At 46.6% G+C, this 16,465-nt stretch overlaps 1 protein-coding gene across 1 annotated transcript; it reads left to right on the forward strand.

Moving 5' to 3' along the window:
- Positions 1 to 9,115: 9,115 nt before the first annotated feature.
- On the forward strand, positions 9,116 to 16,190 carry LOC134944256 (farnesyl pyrophosphate synthase-like). Its single transcript, XM_063932839.1, has 9 exons — positions 9,116 to 9,253; positions 9,336 to 9,476; positions 11,030 to 11,110; positions 11,233 to 11,355; positions 11,431 to 11,519; positions 12,787 to 12,859; positions 13,049 to 13,126; positions 13,229 to 13,363; positions 15,732 to 16,190. Exons 1-9 carry the CDS (start codon positions 9,116 to 9,118, stop codon positions 15,954 to 15,956), a joined length of 1,083 nt encoding a protein of 360 aa, XP_063788909.1. The 3' UTR covers positions 15,957 to 16,190.
- The last annotated feature ends 275 nt before the right edge of the window (positions 16,191 to 16,465 follow it).

Consider the following 16,465-nt stretch of genomic DNA (forward strand, 5'->3'; position numbering starts at 1 on the left):
GAGCCGGCCCCTGGACAACTTGGAATCGAGAACCTTCTCCACCAGGAACTCCTGTTGCCCCTGTACATCCACTGGAGATCTTCCCTGAGAGATCTTCCGAGGAAATTTATTGGAAGAAATGTATGGCTTCAACAGGGAGCAATGAAACGTATTACCAATCCGAAGAGATTTTGGTAAACGTAACCGGAAAGCAACTGGGTTAACTTTTTTAATGATATGAAATGGTCCAATAAATTTGGGTCCCAACCTAGCTGAAGATTGTCGAAGTCTAATGTTACGAGTCGACAACCATACCCTATCTCCCACCTTAAAACTGCAAGGACGTCGGAGCCGGTCAGAAAATTTTTTCTCTCGAAAGGCCGCTTTTCTGAGAGCAAGGTGCACTTTTTTCCAAATGGCTCTGAGATGGGAGGTTAAGGTTAGCGAGGAAACTGAGGAATGTTGAAAAAAAGAATTAGCTCTGGGGTGAAAACCAAAAACTGAAAAGAATGGAGACACGTTGGTGGAGGAATGACAAGAATTATTGTAAGCAAACTCCGCCAATGGAAGAAACTCGGACCAATCATTCTGGAGTTTAGCTGAATACAAACGCAAATACTGTTTCAATGATTGGTTAACTCGCTCGGTTTGCCCGTTGGACTGTGGGTGGTAACCAGATGTTAATGATAATCTCATCTTTAATGAAGCACAGAAACACTTCCAGAATTGTGCAATGAATTGTGGACCCCGATCAGAAACAATATCAGTGGGCAACCCATGAAGTCTGAAAACATGGCGGAGAAACAACACTGCCAATCCTTGGGCAGATGGCAGTCGGGGAAGGGCAATGAAATGAGCCATCTTGCTAAAACGGTCTACTACCACCCAAATGACTCTGCACCCAGCTGAAAGGGGAAGGTCCACCACAAAATCCATGGAAATATGAGACCATGGCCTGAGAGGGACATTCAAGGGCATAAGTTGCCCGATAGGCAAGGAACGGGGAACCTTATGCTGTGCACAAACCTGACATGAAGAAACAAACTCCTTAACGTCTTTAGAAAGACCAGGCCACCATACTGAGCGGGAGACTAACTCCAATGTCTTAGAGATCCCCGGATGCCCGGAAACTTTGTTATCATGGAACTCAGTCAAAACAGTTGCTCTCAAGAACTCAGGGACGTAAAGACGACCAGCAGGAGTATTTCCAGGAGCTTGGTGTTGAAGCTGTTTTAACTGGGTAAATAAATCTTGTGTGAGGCCTGCCCAAATGACTGAAGATGGAAGTATGGGAGTAACAGGACTGTTATCATGAACCGGAAGAAAACTGCGTGACAGAGCATCTGCCTTGGTATTCTTGGAACCTGGCCTGAAAGTTATAATAAATTTGAAACGAGTAAAGAACAAAGCCCAACGAGCCTGCCGGGCATTCAGCCGCTTAGCTGATTCGATGTATTGCAGATTCTTATGGTCAGTCAATACTGAAATGGTATGTGTTGCTCCCTCAAGCCAATGTCTCCACTCCTCGAAAGCCCATTTAATAGCCAGTAACTCCCGGTTACCAACATCGTAGTTGGATTCAGCGGATGAGAATTTCCGGGACATAAAGGCACAAGGATGTAGTTCCAGAGTGTCCGGATCCTTCTGAGATAGGATAGCCCCCACTCCAACCTCCGAGGCATCAACCTCAACAATGAAGGGCAATTCTGGGTTGGGATGTCTGAGGACTGGAGCTGAGACAAAAGCTTGTTTCAAGGCCTGAAAGGATAACTCGGCTTCATGTGACCAGTTGGTAGGATCCGCTCCCTTCTTAGTCAGTGCAACAATGGGAGCAACCAGGTCGGAAAAAGAATGAATAAATCTTCTATAATAATTCGCAAACCCTAAAAAGCGCTGAATTGCTTTTAAGTTGGTGGGTTGCGCCCAGCTAAGGATGGCTTGGAGCTTCTTAGGTTCCATGCTGAATCCCCGAGGGGAAATAATGTACCCTAAAAAGGATACCTTTGTGACATGAAACTCGCACTTCTCCAGCTTGGCATATAGATGATTTTCACGTAATTTTTGAAGAACCTGACGCACCTGGGTAACATGTTGTTCAATTGATTCAGAATAGATCAGGATGTCGTCTAAGTAAACGACCACGAATCTTCCTAGAAAATCACGGAGCACATCGTTAATGAGATCCTGGAATACTGCCGGAGCGTTAGACAAGCCGAACGGCATCACCAGATACTCGTAGTGACCTGACTGAGTACTGAAAGCCGTCTTCCACTCATCTCCCGACTTGATTCGGATGAGGTTATACGCTCCCCTCAGGTCAATTTTAGAAAAAATCACAGCCGAACGCAGCTGATCAAAGAGGACAGAAATCAGCGGCAGAGGGTAAGTATTTTTAACTGAGATCTTATTCAGGGCTCTAAAGTCAATGCAAGGTCTGAGTGATCCGTCTTTTTTCTCCACAAAGAAGAAGCCTGCACTTAAAGGGGATTTAGATGGCCTGATAAATCCTTTCCCTAGGCTCTCCTTAACATACTCATTCATGGCCGCAGTTTCTGGCCCGGATAATGCATATAACCTTCCCTTTGGCAATATGGCACCAGGAATTAGCTCAATAGCACAATCATAAGGCCGATGGGGAGGCAGAATGTTTGCATTGCCCTTGGAAAACACATCAACAAAGTCCTGGTATTCCACGGGAATGAGTTCGGGAATGGCAGCAGCTATTCTGACGGGAAACGTAATACATTCCTTATTACAGATGGTACCCCATTGTGAAATCTCCCCCGACTGCCAATCAATGGTGGGATTATGAAAGGCCAGCCAAGGGTGACCCAGAACCACTGGAACTGCTGGGCAATGGGTAAGGAAAAACTCGATCTTTTCGGAATGAAGAGCTCCTACCGTAAGTAGTACAGGGGGTGTACAGAGGGAAATAACCCCATTGGACAAGGGACTCCCATCTAAACCATGCATGGTGATACACCTACCCAAGGCTAACTGAGGAATACCTAAGGCCTTGGCCCACGTTAAGTCCATAAAGTTCCCTGCAGCTCCACTGTCAACAAAAGCCGACACTGAGGAACAGAGGCTGCCAAAGGAAACTTTAGCTGGGACTAAAAGGGAGTTCTTCGAGGAGATAAGCTGCAGACCAAAGTGAACCCCCTCACAATTCACTTGGTCGAGGCGTTTTCCTGACTTGATCGGACAATTACGGGCAAAATGTCCCTTACCCCCACAGTACAAACAAAGACCAGAGTTTTGCCTTCTGGCTCTTTCTTCTGGAGACAGCCGGGAGAGACCCATCTGCATGGGCTTCTCTACGTCCTCAGGAATGGAAAATACACATGGAGTAGACCTGACAGGTGCTCCTTTTTCAGCCCTCCGCTCTCTGAGACGACGATCAATCTTAATAGAAAGCTCCATGAGTTTATCGAGAGTCTCAGGAGCGGGATACTGAAGGAGACTGTCTTTTATAAACTCTGATAAGCCGAGGCGAAACTGACTGCGCAGGGCTGGGTCATTCCAGCCACAGTCGTTCGACCAACGGCGAAACTCTGTGCAAAAAACTTCTGCAGGATTTCTACCCTGTCTGAGAGTGCGTAACTGACTCTCAGCGGATGCCTCTCTATCAGGGTCATCATACAAAAGCCCTAAAGACCCAAAAAAGGCGTCTACTGATGACAACGCCGGATCCTCTACTTTTAAACCGAATGCCCAGGTCTGAGGATCTCGCTGGAGCAAAGAAATAATAATTCCGACCCGCTGAGATTCAGTACCTGAGGAGATCGGTCTTAAACGAAAATAAAGTTTACAGGATTCTTTAAAATTAAAAAACTCCTTCCTATCACCAGAAAAACGGTCAGGCAAGTGTATTTTTGGTTCAGGGACTACCCTCGGGGAAGTTCGTAAAAGATCTTCCTGCGACTTCACCCGAAGGGAAAGATCCTGAAACATCTGAGTAAGTTCTTGAATCTGGCTGACTAGGAGCTGACCAGGATTTGGCCCTAAACCTGTGGGATTCATGAGGCCGATAACTCTTACAAAACTGAATAAGGAAAAAATTAAACCCAGTTTAATTTTAGGTTTTGGTAAGGCCGGTAATAATGTTATAATTACAGTACTCCTGACCGGAGGAGATCTCATGGCAATGGTCAGAGTACTGGAAGGGAATGCTGGTTATGGGAGCGGGAATAGAAAATAGCCCCTGGCGCCCTAACTCCGTTGTCTCGCCCGTGCTGTCAGAAATCCCCTGCGAGACTATGGTTGCTTGAGCCCATGGCAGCCGCGTTTGAAGGGCGGATTAAGTCTGCCCAACTCCGATGCCCCCTCAGGTCTTAATGGGAGACAAAGGGAAATCCGAGACAGGGTGATAACAAGGGGCCCTCTGACTAAACAACCAGGCCAGGGGCTACAAGCTAACTGACAAAACCAAAAGTATGTGCGGAAACCCGCCAGGGAAAAGGACAACCAAAATCCACTTGTCCAATACTCCTACCCGGCACCGCCGGATACCAGAGTGGACCTGTGGAAGCGGAACCCTCCGCAAAATGCACCAAAACATAAATAATAAATAATAAAGCGGACAAGCCGCAACACACGGCAAGGCCGTGACTCACGAACACCACTGGATGTTATAAGGTGATAGTCAGGACTCCAGGAATTAGATGACAAACTTCCGAGTTCCGAGCTTCCAATACTGGAATGACCGGATACAGCAAGACTGGAACAGACTCTCAGCAAACAAAGACAGCATGCAGGAAGCTATTACCGGCGTCTGTGAGAAGCCCTGGGAGTGTATTTAACAAGGAGTCCTCCAATCAGCTGCCAAAAGGCTGATTAGAATAAATGCCGTGCAGCTGCCTTGCTGCCCGGCCAGAGAGCTGGAGAAAACATTAACCCTTAAAGCCTAGCAACGGGGAACACGGTCCGCCAGTGGCGTCCCCGTTGCTAGGGTCCGTGCGGCTCAGCGCGCCCGGCGTCCAGCGTTGCCAGGGAGCCAGCGGCTGTTCGCGTACGGCGTCCCTGGTTGCTATTCGCCGGGCCGCACCGACGAGCGGACCCCGGCGCCTAACACTCTCGCTAGAAAAATGAAAAGACTCAAGCTGGCAAAAGCACAGCAAAGAAATGTGCGTTCTTCAAAATCACAAATCCACAAGGAGAGTCCAATTGTGTTGTTTGCGATGCCTGACCTTCCCAACACTGGACGTGAAGAGCATGCGCCTTCCACCATTTGCACGCCCCCTGCAAGTGCTGGAAGGAGCACCCGCAGTCCAGTTCCTGATAGTCAGATTGAAGATGTCAGTGTTGAAGTACACCAGGATGAGGAGGATATGGGTGTTGCTGGCGCTGGGGAGGAAATTGACCAGGAGGATTCTGATGGTGAGGTGGTTTGTTTAAGTCAGGCACCCGGGGAGACACCTGTTGTCCGTGGGAGGAATAGGGCCATTGACATGCCTGGTGAAAATACCAAAAAAAATCAGCTCTTCGGTGTGGAAGTATTTCAACAGAAATGCGGACAACATTTGTCAAGCCGTGTGTTGCCTTTGTCAAGCTGTAATAAGTAGGGGTAAGGACGTTAACCACCTCGGAACATCCTCCCTTATACGTCACCTGCAGCGCATTCATCATAAGTCAGTGACAAGTTCAAAAACTTTGGGCGACAGCGGAAGCAGTCCACTGACCAGTAAATCCCTTCCTCTTGTAACCAAGCTCACACAAACCACCCCACCAACTCCCTCAGTGTCAATTTCCTCCTTCCCCAGGAATGCCAATAGTCCTGCAGGCCATGTCACTGGCAATTCTGACGAGTCCTCTCCTGCCTGGGATTCCTCCGATGCATCCTTGCGTGTAACGCCTACTGCTGCTGGCGCTGCTGTTGTTGCTGCTGGGAGTCGATGGTCATCCCAGAGGGGAAGTCGTACTCGTAAGACCACTTTTACTACTTCCACCAAGCAATTGACTGTCCAACAGTCCTTTGCGAGGAAGATGAAATATCACAGCAGTCATCCTGCTGCAAAGCGGATAACTGAGGCCTTGGCATCCTGGGCGGTGAGAAACGTGGTTCCGGTATCCATCATTACTGCAGAGGCAACTAGAGACTTGTTGGAGGTACTGTGTCCCCGGTACCAAATACCATCTAGGTTCCATTTCTCTAGGCAGGCGATACCGAAAATGTACACAGACCTCAGAAAAAGACTCACCAGTGTCCTAAAAAATGCAGTTGTACCCAATGTCCACTTAACCACGGACATGTGGACAAGTGGAGCAGGGCAGACTCAGGACTATATGACTGTGACAGCCCACTGGGTAGATGTATGGACTCCCGCCGCAAGAACAGCAGCGGCGGCACCAGTAGCAGCATCTCGCAAACGCCAACTCTTTCCTAGGCAGGCTACGCTTTGTATCACCGCTTTCCAGAATACGCACACAGCTGAAAACCTCTTACGGCAACTGAGGAAGATCATCGCAGAATGGCTTACCCCAATTGGACTCTCCTGTGGATTTGTGGCATCGGACAACGCCAGCAATATTGTGTGTGCATTAAATCTGGGCAAATTCCAGCACGTCCCATGTTTTGCACATACCTTGAATTTGGTGGTGCAGAATTATTTAAAAAACGAGAGGGGCATGCAAGAGATGCTGTCGGTGGCCAGAAGAATTGCGGGACACTTTCGGCGTACAGGCACCACGTACAGAAGACTGGAGCACCACCAAAAACGCCTGAACCTGCCCTGCCATCATCTGAAGCAAGAAGTGGTAACGAGGTGGAATTCAACCCTCTATATGCTTCAGAGGTTGGAGGAGCAGCAAAAGGCCATTCAAGCCTATACAACTGAGCACGATATAGGAGGTGGAATGCACCTGTCTCAAGCGCAGTGGAGAATGATTTCAACGTTGTGCAAGGTTCTGCAACCTTTTGAACTTGCCACACGTGAAGTCAGTTCAGACACTGCCAGCCTGAGTCAGGTCATTCCCCTCATCAGGCTTTTGCAGAAGAAGCTGGAGACATTGAAGGAGGAGCTAACACAGAGCGATTCCGCTAGGCATGTGGGACTTGTGGATGGAGCCCTTAATTCGCTTAACAAGGATTCACGGGTGGTCAATCTGTTGAAATCAGAGCACTACATTTTGGCCACCGTGCTCGATCCTAGATTTAAAACCTACCTTGGATCTCTCTTTCCGGCAGACACAAGTCTGCTGGGGTTCAAAGAACTGCTGGTGACAAAATTGTCAAGTCAAGCGGAACGCGACCTGTCAACATCTCCTCCTTCACATTCTCCCGCAACTGGGGGTGCGAGGAAAAGGCTCAGAATTCCGAGCCCACCCGCTGGCGGTGATGCAGGGCAGTCTGGAGCGACTGCTGATGCTGACATCTGGTCCGGACTGAAGGACCTGCCAACGATTACGGACATGTCGTCTACTGTCACTGCATATGATTCTCTCCCCATTGAAAGAATGGTGGAGGATTATATGAGTGACCGCATCCAAGTAGGCACGTCAGACAGTCCGTACTTATACTGGCAGGAAAAAGAGGCAATTTGGAGGCCCTTGCACAAACTGGCTTTATTCTACCTAAGTTGCCCTCCCACAAGTGTGTACTCCGAAAGAGTGTTTAGTGCCGCCGCTCACCTTGTCAGCAATCGGCGTACGAGGTTACATCCAGAAAATGTGGAGAAGATGATGTTCATTAAAATGAATTATAATCAATTCCTCCGTGGAGACATTGACCAGCAGCAATTGCCTCCACAAAGTACACAGGGAGCTGAGATGGTGGATTCCAGTGGGGACGAATTGATAATCTGTGAGGAGGGGGATGTACACGGTGATATATCGGAGGATGATGATGAGGTGGACATCTTGCCTCTGTAGAGCCAGTTTGTGCAAGGAGAGATTAATTGCTTCTTTTTTGGTGGGGGTCCAAACCAACCCGTCATTTCAGTCACAGTCGTGTGGCAGACCCTGTCACTGAAATGATGGGTTGGTTAAAGTGTGCATGTCCTGTTTATACAACATAAGGGTGGGTGGGAGGGCCCAAGGACAATTCCATCTTGCACCTCTTTTTTCTTTCATTTTTCTTTGCGTCATGTGCTGTTTGGGGGGTGTTTTTTGGAAGGGCCATCCTGCGTGACACTGCAGTGCCACTCCTAGATGGGCCAGGTGTTTGTGTCGGCCACTAGGGTCGCTTAGCTTACTCACACAGCTACCTCATTGCGCCTCTTTTTTTCTTTGCGTCATGTGCTGTTTGGGGAGTGTTTTTTGGAAGGGCCATCCTGCGTGACACTGCAGTGCCACTCCTAGATGGGCCAGGTGTTTGTGTCGGCCACTAGGGTCGCTTAGCTTACTCACACAGCTACCTCATTGCGCCTCTTTTTTTCTTTGCGTCATGTGCTGTTTGGGGAGTGTTTTTTGGAAGGGCCATCCTGCGTGACACTGCAGTGCCACTCCTAGATGGGCCAGGTGTTTGTGTCGGCCACTAGGGTCGCTTAGCTTACTCACACAGCTACCTCATTGCGCCTCTTTTTTTCTTTGCGTCATGTGCTGTTTGGGGAGTGTTTTTTGGAAGGGCCATCCTGCGTGACACTGCAGTGCCACTCCTAGATTGGCCTGGTGTTTGTGTCGGCCACTTGGGTCGCTTAGCTTAGCCATCCAGCGACCTCGGTGCAAATTTTAGGACTAAAAATAATATTGTGAGGTGTGAGGTGTTCAGAATAGACTGAAAATGAGTGGAAATTATGGTTATTGAGGTTAATAATACTTTGGGATCAAAATGACCCCCAAATTCTATGATTTAAGCTGTTTTTTAGGGTTTTTGGAAAAAAACACCCGAATCCAAAACACACCCGAATCCGACAAAAAAAATTCGGTGAGGTTTTGCCAAAACGCGTTCGAACCCAAAACACGGCCGCGGAACCGAACCCAAAACCAAAACACAAAACCCGAAAAATTTCCGCTGCTCATCACGGGTCTGCAGACCCCCACAGAAAGCATTAGTTTCTCTCATAAGAGGCTGGGACAAGCCACCTTGATACAGTACAGTATGTCACAGTATATATAATGTGTGTATGTATGCATGCATGTATATTTATATAGCTCTCAGTTGACAGATGTCATGTTGGTTTTCTCCAAGCCCCGGACAATGGCTTCCGTGAAGACATTGGCAGCCTCTGATAATCTTCTGGAGTTTTCCAGCTTCCTTGAAAGGGTAGTGCAGGACCTGACAGCGGAGGAATGGGGACACCCGGAGATTGGGGTTGCTGTCTCACGCTTGCGAGAGGTAAGGGAGATCTGTGAGCCTCTGGTCAGCTATCTTCCACTTTCTTCCAGATGCCGTACCAATGTGAGTGTGTGCTTTGCAGGTCCTAGAGTATAACGCTCCTGGAGGAAGATGTACTCGAGGTATGAATGTGGTGGCCTCCATCCGGGACCTGTTGCCATTGGCCATGCAGGATGTGGAGACCATTGAGAGGGCTCTGGTGGTAGGCTGGTGTGTAGAGCTGGTGAGGACCCAATTGTGCCTGTGATATCTGACTATGTCACATCATTGTAATGAGCTGCTGCAGGTCACAACCTGTTTTCCAGGTCCCGGACATCGCTAGGAGACTGGAATGCTGGTGCGCTCTATCAATACAGCAGGGCATTCTGGTCCCGGTCGTCACTAGGAGACCTTAGACACTGGCATGCAGACAGCAATGCTGCATTGACAGCCTCCCAGCTGGTTCTGATCAGATGGGACACTTTATACCGCTCTCATTGTGCAGATCCACGCATGCAGATTATTAATTTAGCTAAGGGGCCTGTCTCTATGGAGATACATTGATTGGCCTCTGTGTCAGGCCTTCACCTCTTGGTCAGTTATAGCTTCATGCCCTGGTTTTTAGTTTACTAATCCCTGAATGTGAAAAAAATGTGTTTCTTGCAGGCCACACAAATCGGCGCACAAATGCTGCTTTTAGAAAGAAATGATCCAGTTGGATAACACTCCGAATCCACAGTATACAATAGAAAGGAAAAGTAGGATCATTAATTTCATAAAGCGCATAAAATGGGAGATCACTTTCCTATTAGAAGATATGGCTTTTGCGTACCCCCACTCACGCTGTTAAGGGGTATATGAAGCACATCAAGGTATCTTTATTCTTCTACATGCACAGTCTGAATATCCACAGTCTCAATACAGAAAAGGAAAACCTGGGTATCGTACCCCAACTCACACAGCTGTGTAGGTGTGGACTCCTATCAATGTTTCTTTTCTCTGCTGTTTAGAGGTGTGGTCTCTGGAATGAATTTCTAGTCCAAAGTAACCTCATGTAAATCTGCTGCCAGACACAGCAATGGCTGCTCTCTGCTCCTGCTGCCTTGTGGGTATCATTCCCACAAGGCAGCAGGAGCAGAGAGCAGCCATTGCTGTGTCTGGCAGCAGATTTACATGAGGTTACTTTGGACTAGAAATTAATTCCAGAGACCACACCTCTAAACAGCAGAGAAAAGAAACCTTGATAGGAGTCCACACCTACACAGCTGTGTGAGTTGGGGTACGATACCCAGGTTTTCCTTTTCTGTATTGAGACTGTGGATATTCAGACTGTGCATGTAGAAGAATAAATATACCTTGATGTGCTTCATATACCCCTTAACAGCGTGAGTGGGGGTACGCAAAAGCCATATCTTCTAATAGGAAAGTGATTAATTACTCTCCCATTTTATGCGCTTTATGAAATTAATGAGCCTACTTTTCCTTTCTATAGTTTACTAATCCCTGTCTATCCAGCCTGAAAAGATGTCTTGCTGTAGTCATGAACCTTGTCTGTTTATCCAGCCTGAAACCCTGTCTTGCTATAGTCTTGAACATTGCCTGTTTATCCAACCTGAAACCCTATCCTGCTAAATTTCTGAACCTTGTCTGTTTCTCCAGCCTGAAACCCTGTTCTTCTGTAGTCTTGAAACCCTGTGTTATATATGGAAGACCTCTAGCATGGTTCCAGAGGTCTTATGCACATATTTAGGTGTACTGTATTACAACAATCATGTAACTGGTTCCTCCCTTCCCTAGATGACGCTCTACTTCCTGGTTACTGATGACATTATGGATAGGTCTGAGAAACGTCGTGGGAAGCCTTGCTGGTACAAGAAGGTAACATTGCAGCAACCTGGCAGCAGTTATCTGGGATTACAGGGTGGTATGGAGTAGATCATTTTAGGTACAAGTCAGAGCTGGTTGGTGCAGGTGCTGAATGAGGACTGTCCCTGACACAGGAGGGCATTGGCCTTGATGCTATCAATGACTCGGCTCTGATTGAATCATGTGTATATCGACTCCTGAGGAAGTACTGCCACGGACAGCCTTATTACCTGAACCTGCTGGAACTGTTTCTGGAGGTGAGAACTGTACCGGTATTCCATATACCCAATTACACAGTGTTATTCCTTATACCCATCTCTTCTGTGTCACAGACCTCCTACCAGACCGAGCTGGGGCAGGTACTAGATCTAATAATTGCTCAGCCAGGGAAGTTGGATCTAGCCCAGTACACAGAGACTAGGTGAGTTCCCGTGCATCTAAGACACTAGACTAGTGGTTCTCAAACTGTGTGCCGTGGCACCCTGCGGTGTCTCAGGACACTTGAACGGGGGCCCTGGGTTGGTGGTCTAGGACCAATTAACATTATTTTTGGTCAATGTAATTGGCAAAACCATCACTAATAGCTGTCATTCATAAAATATGTGGACAAACAGAAGCAAATCTTCTCCTTTACCACATAATTAATCCTAAGGGTGACATAAACACATTTTACTTAATTTAAAATTTCTTTCAAATTTTCTCAATAAAAAACTTTTGGCCTTGTGGTGCAGTGATAAAAATTCTGATGCTCTAGGTTGTTGTGGTTCAAAAAAGTTTGAGAACCACTGCACTAGATCTATTCACTGCAAAGCCAGGGAAAGTGGATCTAGCCTGGTACACGGAGACAAGGATATGATTTGACGGTGGACGGGATGCCGGCTGTTATGATACAGACAGCGGGATCCTGTCTGCCAGAATGCCGGCAGCGGGCCGAACGCTGGAAAGTTGCCACAGTTTACATTCTACGGGACACCCACAGAGGGAGAATATCCTATGTTGCCGGTATTCCAGCAGCAGCATTTCACCCCCTATCGGAATTTCTATATCGGTATTGTGACTGCCGGTATCTTGACTTGCTGTATTTTAACCTCTTCCCTGGCACCAAGTTACCCAAGTCTCCTTCTGCTCTCAAGTCAGATGATGGGGCACTCAGCATGCAGAGACCTTGCTCAAGACAAACTTTTCATGAAGTATCAAGTGATGGATCCCAATGAGATGCCTATCTCCTTTACTAAATGGGCTATGGTCATCCTGGCATTCACCTCAATAGCAGAAAATTTGTCCTCGATAATGGCGGACACAGGTCAGCAGCAGTGCTGCTCATCTTCCAGGGACCATCTCCCTCACTGAAATTCTGCAAACCACTCAGTGTTTCCTCTCCAAAAGCAGCTCACGGTTGATTAATACAGTAGTCTCATGCTGTTGCAAACCACTCTTGTAGTCGTAGAAGATCCTGGCTCTCCAGTGGCCTCTATTGAGCTCCATAATGAGTTTGTGAAGGGAGTGAACATGCTGACTTCTTTGGTGTGCAGTGCTGCTTATATACAGTTTTGTGCCTTGAAATATCACAAGAACTTTAGTCAGAGATTACAGATCACAACCAGACAATCCGATTGTGTCTACTCTACTTATGCACTCACACCCCTCATATGTATGATATGACCTATTGCCTGGCCCTCTGTCTGCAGGTATAAATCCATTTGGAAATACAAGTCAGCTTTTCTGTGCTTCTACCTGCCCGTCGCTGCTGCCATGTTGATGGTGAGTTGTGTAAAAGAGCTGATAATCTAGTTATGTAACCTTGTAATAGAATGAAGAGCTGGCAGCTGTGTATACCCCACCATATTCAAATCCTGAAGACAGCAATTGCCTGTTGCAGTAACCCAAACAACAAGAGAATTAGCCCATCTCATGCCATCTGAGTAACCCATCCATATATCTACTTCCTAGGCTGGAATAGACCAGGAGGAAGATTACAGAAATGCCAAAACAATCCTGCTGGATATGGGGGAGTTATTCCAGGTGCAGGTGAGAAAGGGGATAATGGGAGTGAGGGGACATTGGGAGAGTTAGAGTTTATCATACAGTGTAAGTTATGTTCTGTGCCCCCATTTCCCAATTTTCTGCTAGAATGACTACCTGGATTGTTACGGAGACCCAAACATCACAGGTAAGAATGGATCCGACATCCAGGATAAGAAGTGTACGTGGCTGGTGGTAGAGGCATTAAAAAGGGTGACTCCTGAGCAAAGGAAAATCCTGGAGGTAAGTGTGATAGTGGAACAGCTTCCCCTCCAGTTACACCTTACAAAGAGCTCTGCCTCCTGCACTTCCACCTTTCCCAACAGCTCCTCCTCCTACTGCTCTTACACCTTCCCCAACAGCTCCTCCTTCTGCAATTATAGCTTCCCTGATAGCTGCCTCTCCTGCGCTTACACCTTCCCCAACAGCTCCACCACCTGTACTTACTGTCATGGCTACTATGCTTCCATGTGTTTGTATATGCTGGAAGTACATGAAATGAGGTTATACTGAGGCCAGAGGAAGTATATAAAGATTTATTGTCTCTCAGCGGGTAAGATGCTGGAATACAGTGTGATCAGACAAACGCTTCTAAATGCAGGTAACAGACACTTGAATGGCAAGATACAGGATCGTGTATTGCATTAATCTTGAACACAGCGAAGACAAGTGCAGATTATAGCCACTGATGACTAGATTACTGGATAATGTGAATTGAAAGTTACTGGTAAGATGGGTATTGAAACAGGCAGATACATAGACTGAATAACTGGAGCCAGGCAAGGTGAGTACACCTGTGCTTGAATTCAGACGATGTATGCAAGTAAAGCAGTAGCAGGATGAGTACTTATCAGGATGCACCAGGATAACAGACTAGATAATGCTGAATAGAACTGAAATCATAGCAGGAACATGGAGGATTGCAAAAGTCTTAGGCATAATTTACTGAGCAGTATAGTTTCAGAATCTTGCAACTGGTGATATAAACAACCATATAAAAGTCCAGAGTGTAGACAATGCTGAAAGGATGATGACACAGTTCTGAATACAAACAGGAGAGTCCAGATTAGCACCATCACAAGTATGAAAACATGCCAGGACTTCCAGATAACAAGGCAATGCTGGAGCGGTATTTAGTCAGGCACTGAAGTTAGAATAACGAAGATGATCAGATGCTCTTACAATCTTAGCAGAGTTGCAGGGAGCCAAAGACCAGAATCTGTAAACCGACAGATGATGTCCCATACCCTCCAACATGACCCGCCCCACAAGGTACAAAATGCTCTGTTTCTGGACTTCCCTCTTAATTTATTATTGGCATCACCTGTGAAGAAACAGCTTTCTTATCATTTAACTAGTTCAACACAGGTGATGGAAATCATAAATTAAGAGGGAAGTCCAGAAACAGAGCATTTTGTACCTAGTGGGACGGGTCATATTGGAGGGTCTGATGTCCTAGAACTGGTAGTTTGTTGCAAGGGCTGTATAAATCACAGGTTAGTGGACTCAGGAGAAGCAGGAGGCACAGACTAAGTCTTGCACAGGGAAACCAGTGTTGCAGTAACAGAGCTAGACTTAATGATCTGGCATAGGAGTGCCTGTGAGCAGAGGATAAATAGCAGCTTCCCAGGTGCAGACCACAGCTGCACATAACCAGGTAATCAACCCTGTAAGGTCACAAAGTGGAAACTGCTAGACAGACCAGGAGGCAGAGAGAGTGACACCTAGAGGCAGAAAGGAGATATGGTATGGATCATGATACTTACACCTTCCCTAAAAGCTCATCCTCCTGTACATACACTACTAACATCTTGTTCTTCTGTAAATACACCTTCTCTGACAGCTCCAACTCCTGTGCTTACACATTTCCCAACAACTCCTCCTCTTACAATTACAGATTCCCTGACAGCTTCTCTTCCTGTGTTCACACCTTCCCCAACAGCTTCTCCTCCTGTGCTTACACCTTCCCAGACAGCTTCTCCTCCTGTGTTCACAACTTCTCCAACAGCTGTGCTTACACCTTCCCAAACAGCTTCTCCTCCTGTGTTCACACCTTCCCCAACAGCTTCTTCTCCTATGCTTACACCTTCCCCAACAGCTCCTCCTCCAGCTCTTATACCTTCCTCAACAGGTCCTGCTCCTTTAGTTACACTGGCCCAGATGGGGTTCAGCAGATGTCAGGGGTGGAGCTATGCTCCGTGTCCCAGCATCTTGTAAAATAGAAATATTCAGTTATACTGTGCCATCGATGGAGGAAAACCATTTGGTTCTCTTGCATCAATGGCAAAAGTATTTTAAATCGACCTTAAACCATCAATGATTATGAATCATCGATGGTTGATGGCCAACCCCATCCTACAGTTACACCCTGATAGCTGTTCCTCCTATATTTAAACCTTCTCTGGCAGCTCCAACTCTTCCTGTGGTTACACCTTCCCTGACAGCTCCTCATCCTGCATTTACACCTTCCCTGAACGCCTCTTCAACTCCTGCAGTTACAAGCTTGATACCTGCTCTGTTTGAGCCCTTGCTTACCCATGTCCTAGTGGAATACATCAGCTGGGGTGCACACTGTCTCTGGTATTAACCTTTGCATTGCTGTGACACACAGGAGAACTACGGCCAAGACGATCTGGACAAGGTGCAGATGGTAAAGAATCTGTACGACGATCTAGACCTGACCACTGTGTACAGACAATATAAGGAGGAGATTTACCAGAGAGTACAGATTCTTATCTCCCAGCATGCAAATGGGCTGTTCAAGGAGATCTTCCTGAGCCTGGCACTCAAGAGTTGCAAGAAAGATGTGTTTTCTCCTTCCTTACCAGTTGTCTGAGAAAGAATTGAATGCAGGCTGAGTATTCCTGTACTTTATAGTATATGAATGGTCGCCTATTATCTGATTGAGACTCTTTGGCAAACTTTCTTTGCACCCATTATGCTAATTCATATCCTGGTTTACTGCTGCTTACTCAAATAGAGACTTCCTTCTGTATGCTTACCCGAATGTTGTTATCCAAATACTAACTCATGCTGCTAATGGATTCATGTGATACATGAGAAAAACAACTTGTCCCACTTCAAAATCAGTATTCTGTAAATGTGTATTCTTTTTGTTTTTATTTGAGTATTTTTTTGTAGGTTTTCATAATAAACCGTGTTACATAAGAAAGGAGCAATATCACAGGACATACTGTAAAAAGGAACAGATATCCGATACTTGTAGAGAAATGATCAACCAACCGATACACAGACATAAACTCAAATATGCAGAAGTCAGAGCAACAAATATAATGATGTAACACAAAATAAAAAGAAACAAAGCAGTAAAATGCTGAAAAAAAT

This window comes from Pseudophryne corroboree, chromosome 7, assembly GCF_028390025.1.
Source record: "Pseudophryne corroboree isolate aPseCor3 chromosome 7, aPseCor3.hap2, whole genome shotgun sequence".
NCBI lineage: Eukaryota > Metazoa > Chordata > Amphibia > Anura > Myobatrachidae > Pseudophryne > Pseudophryne corroboree.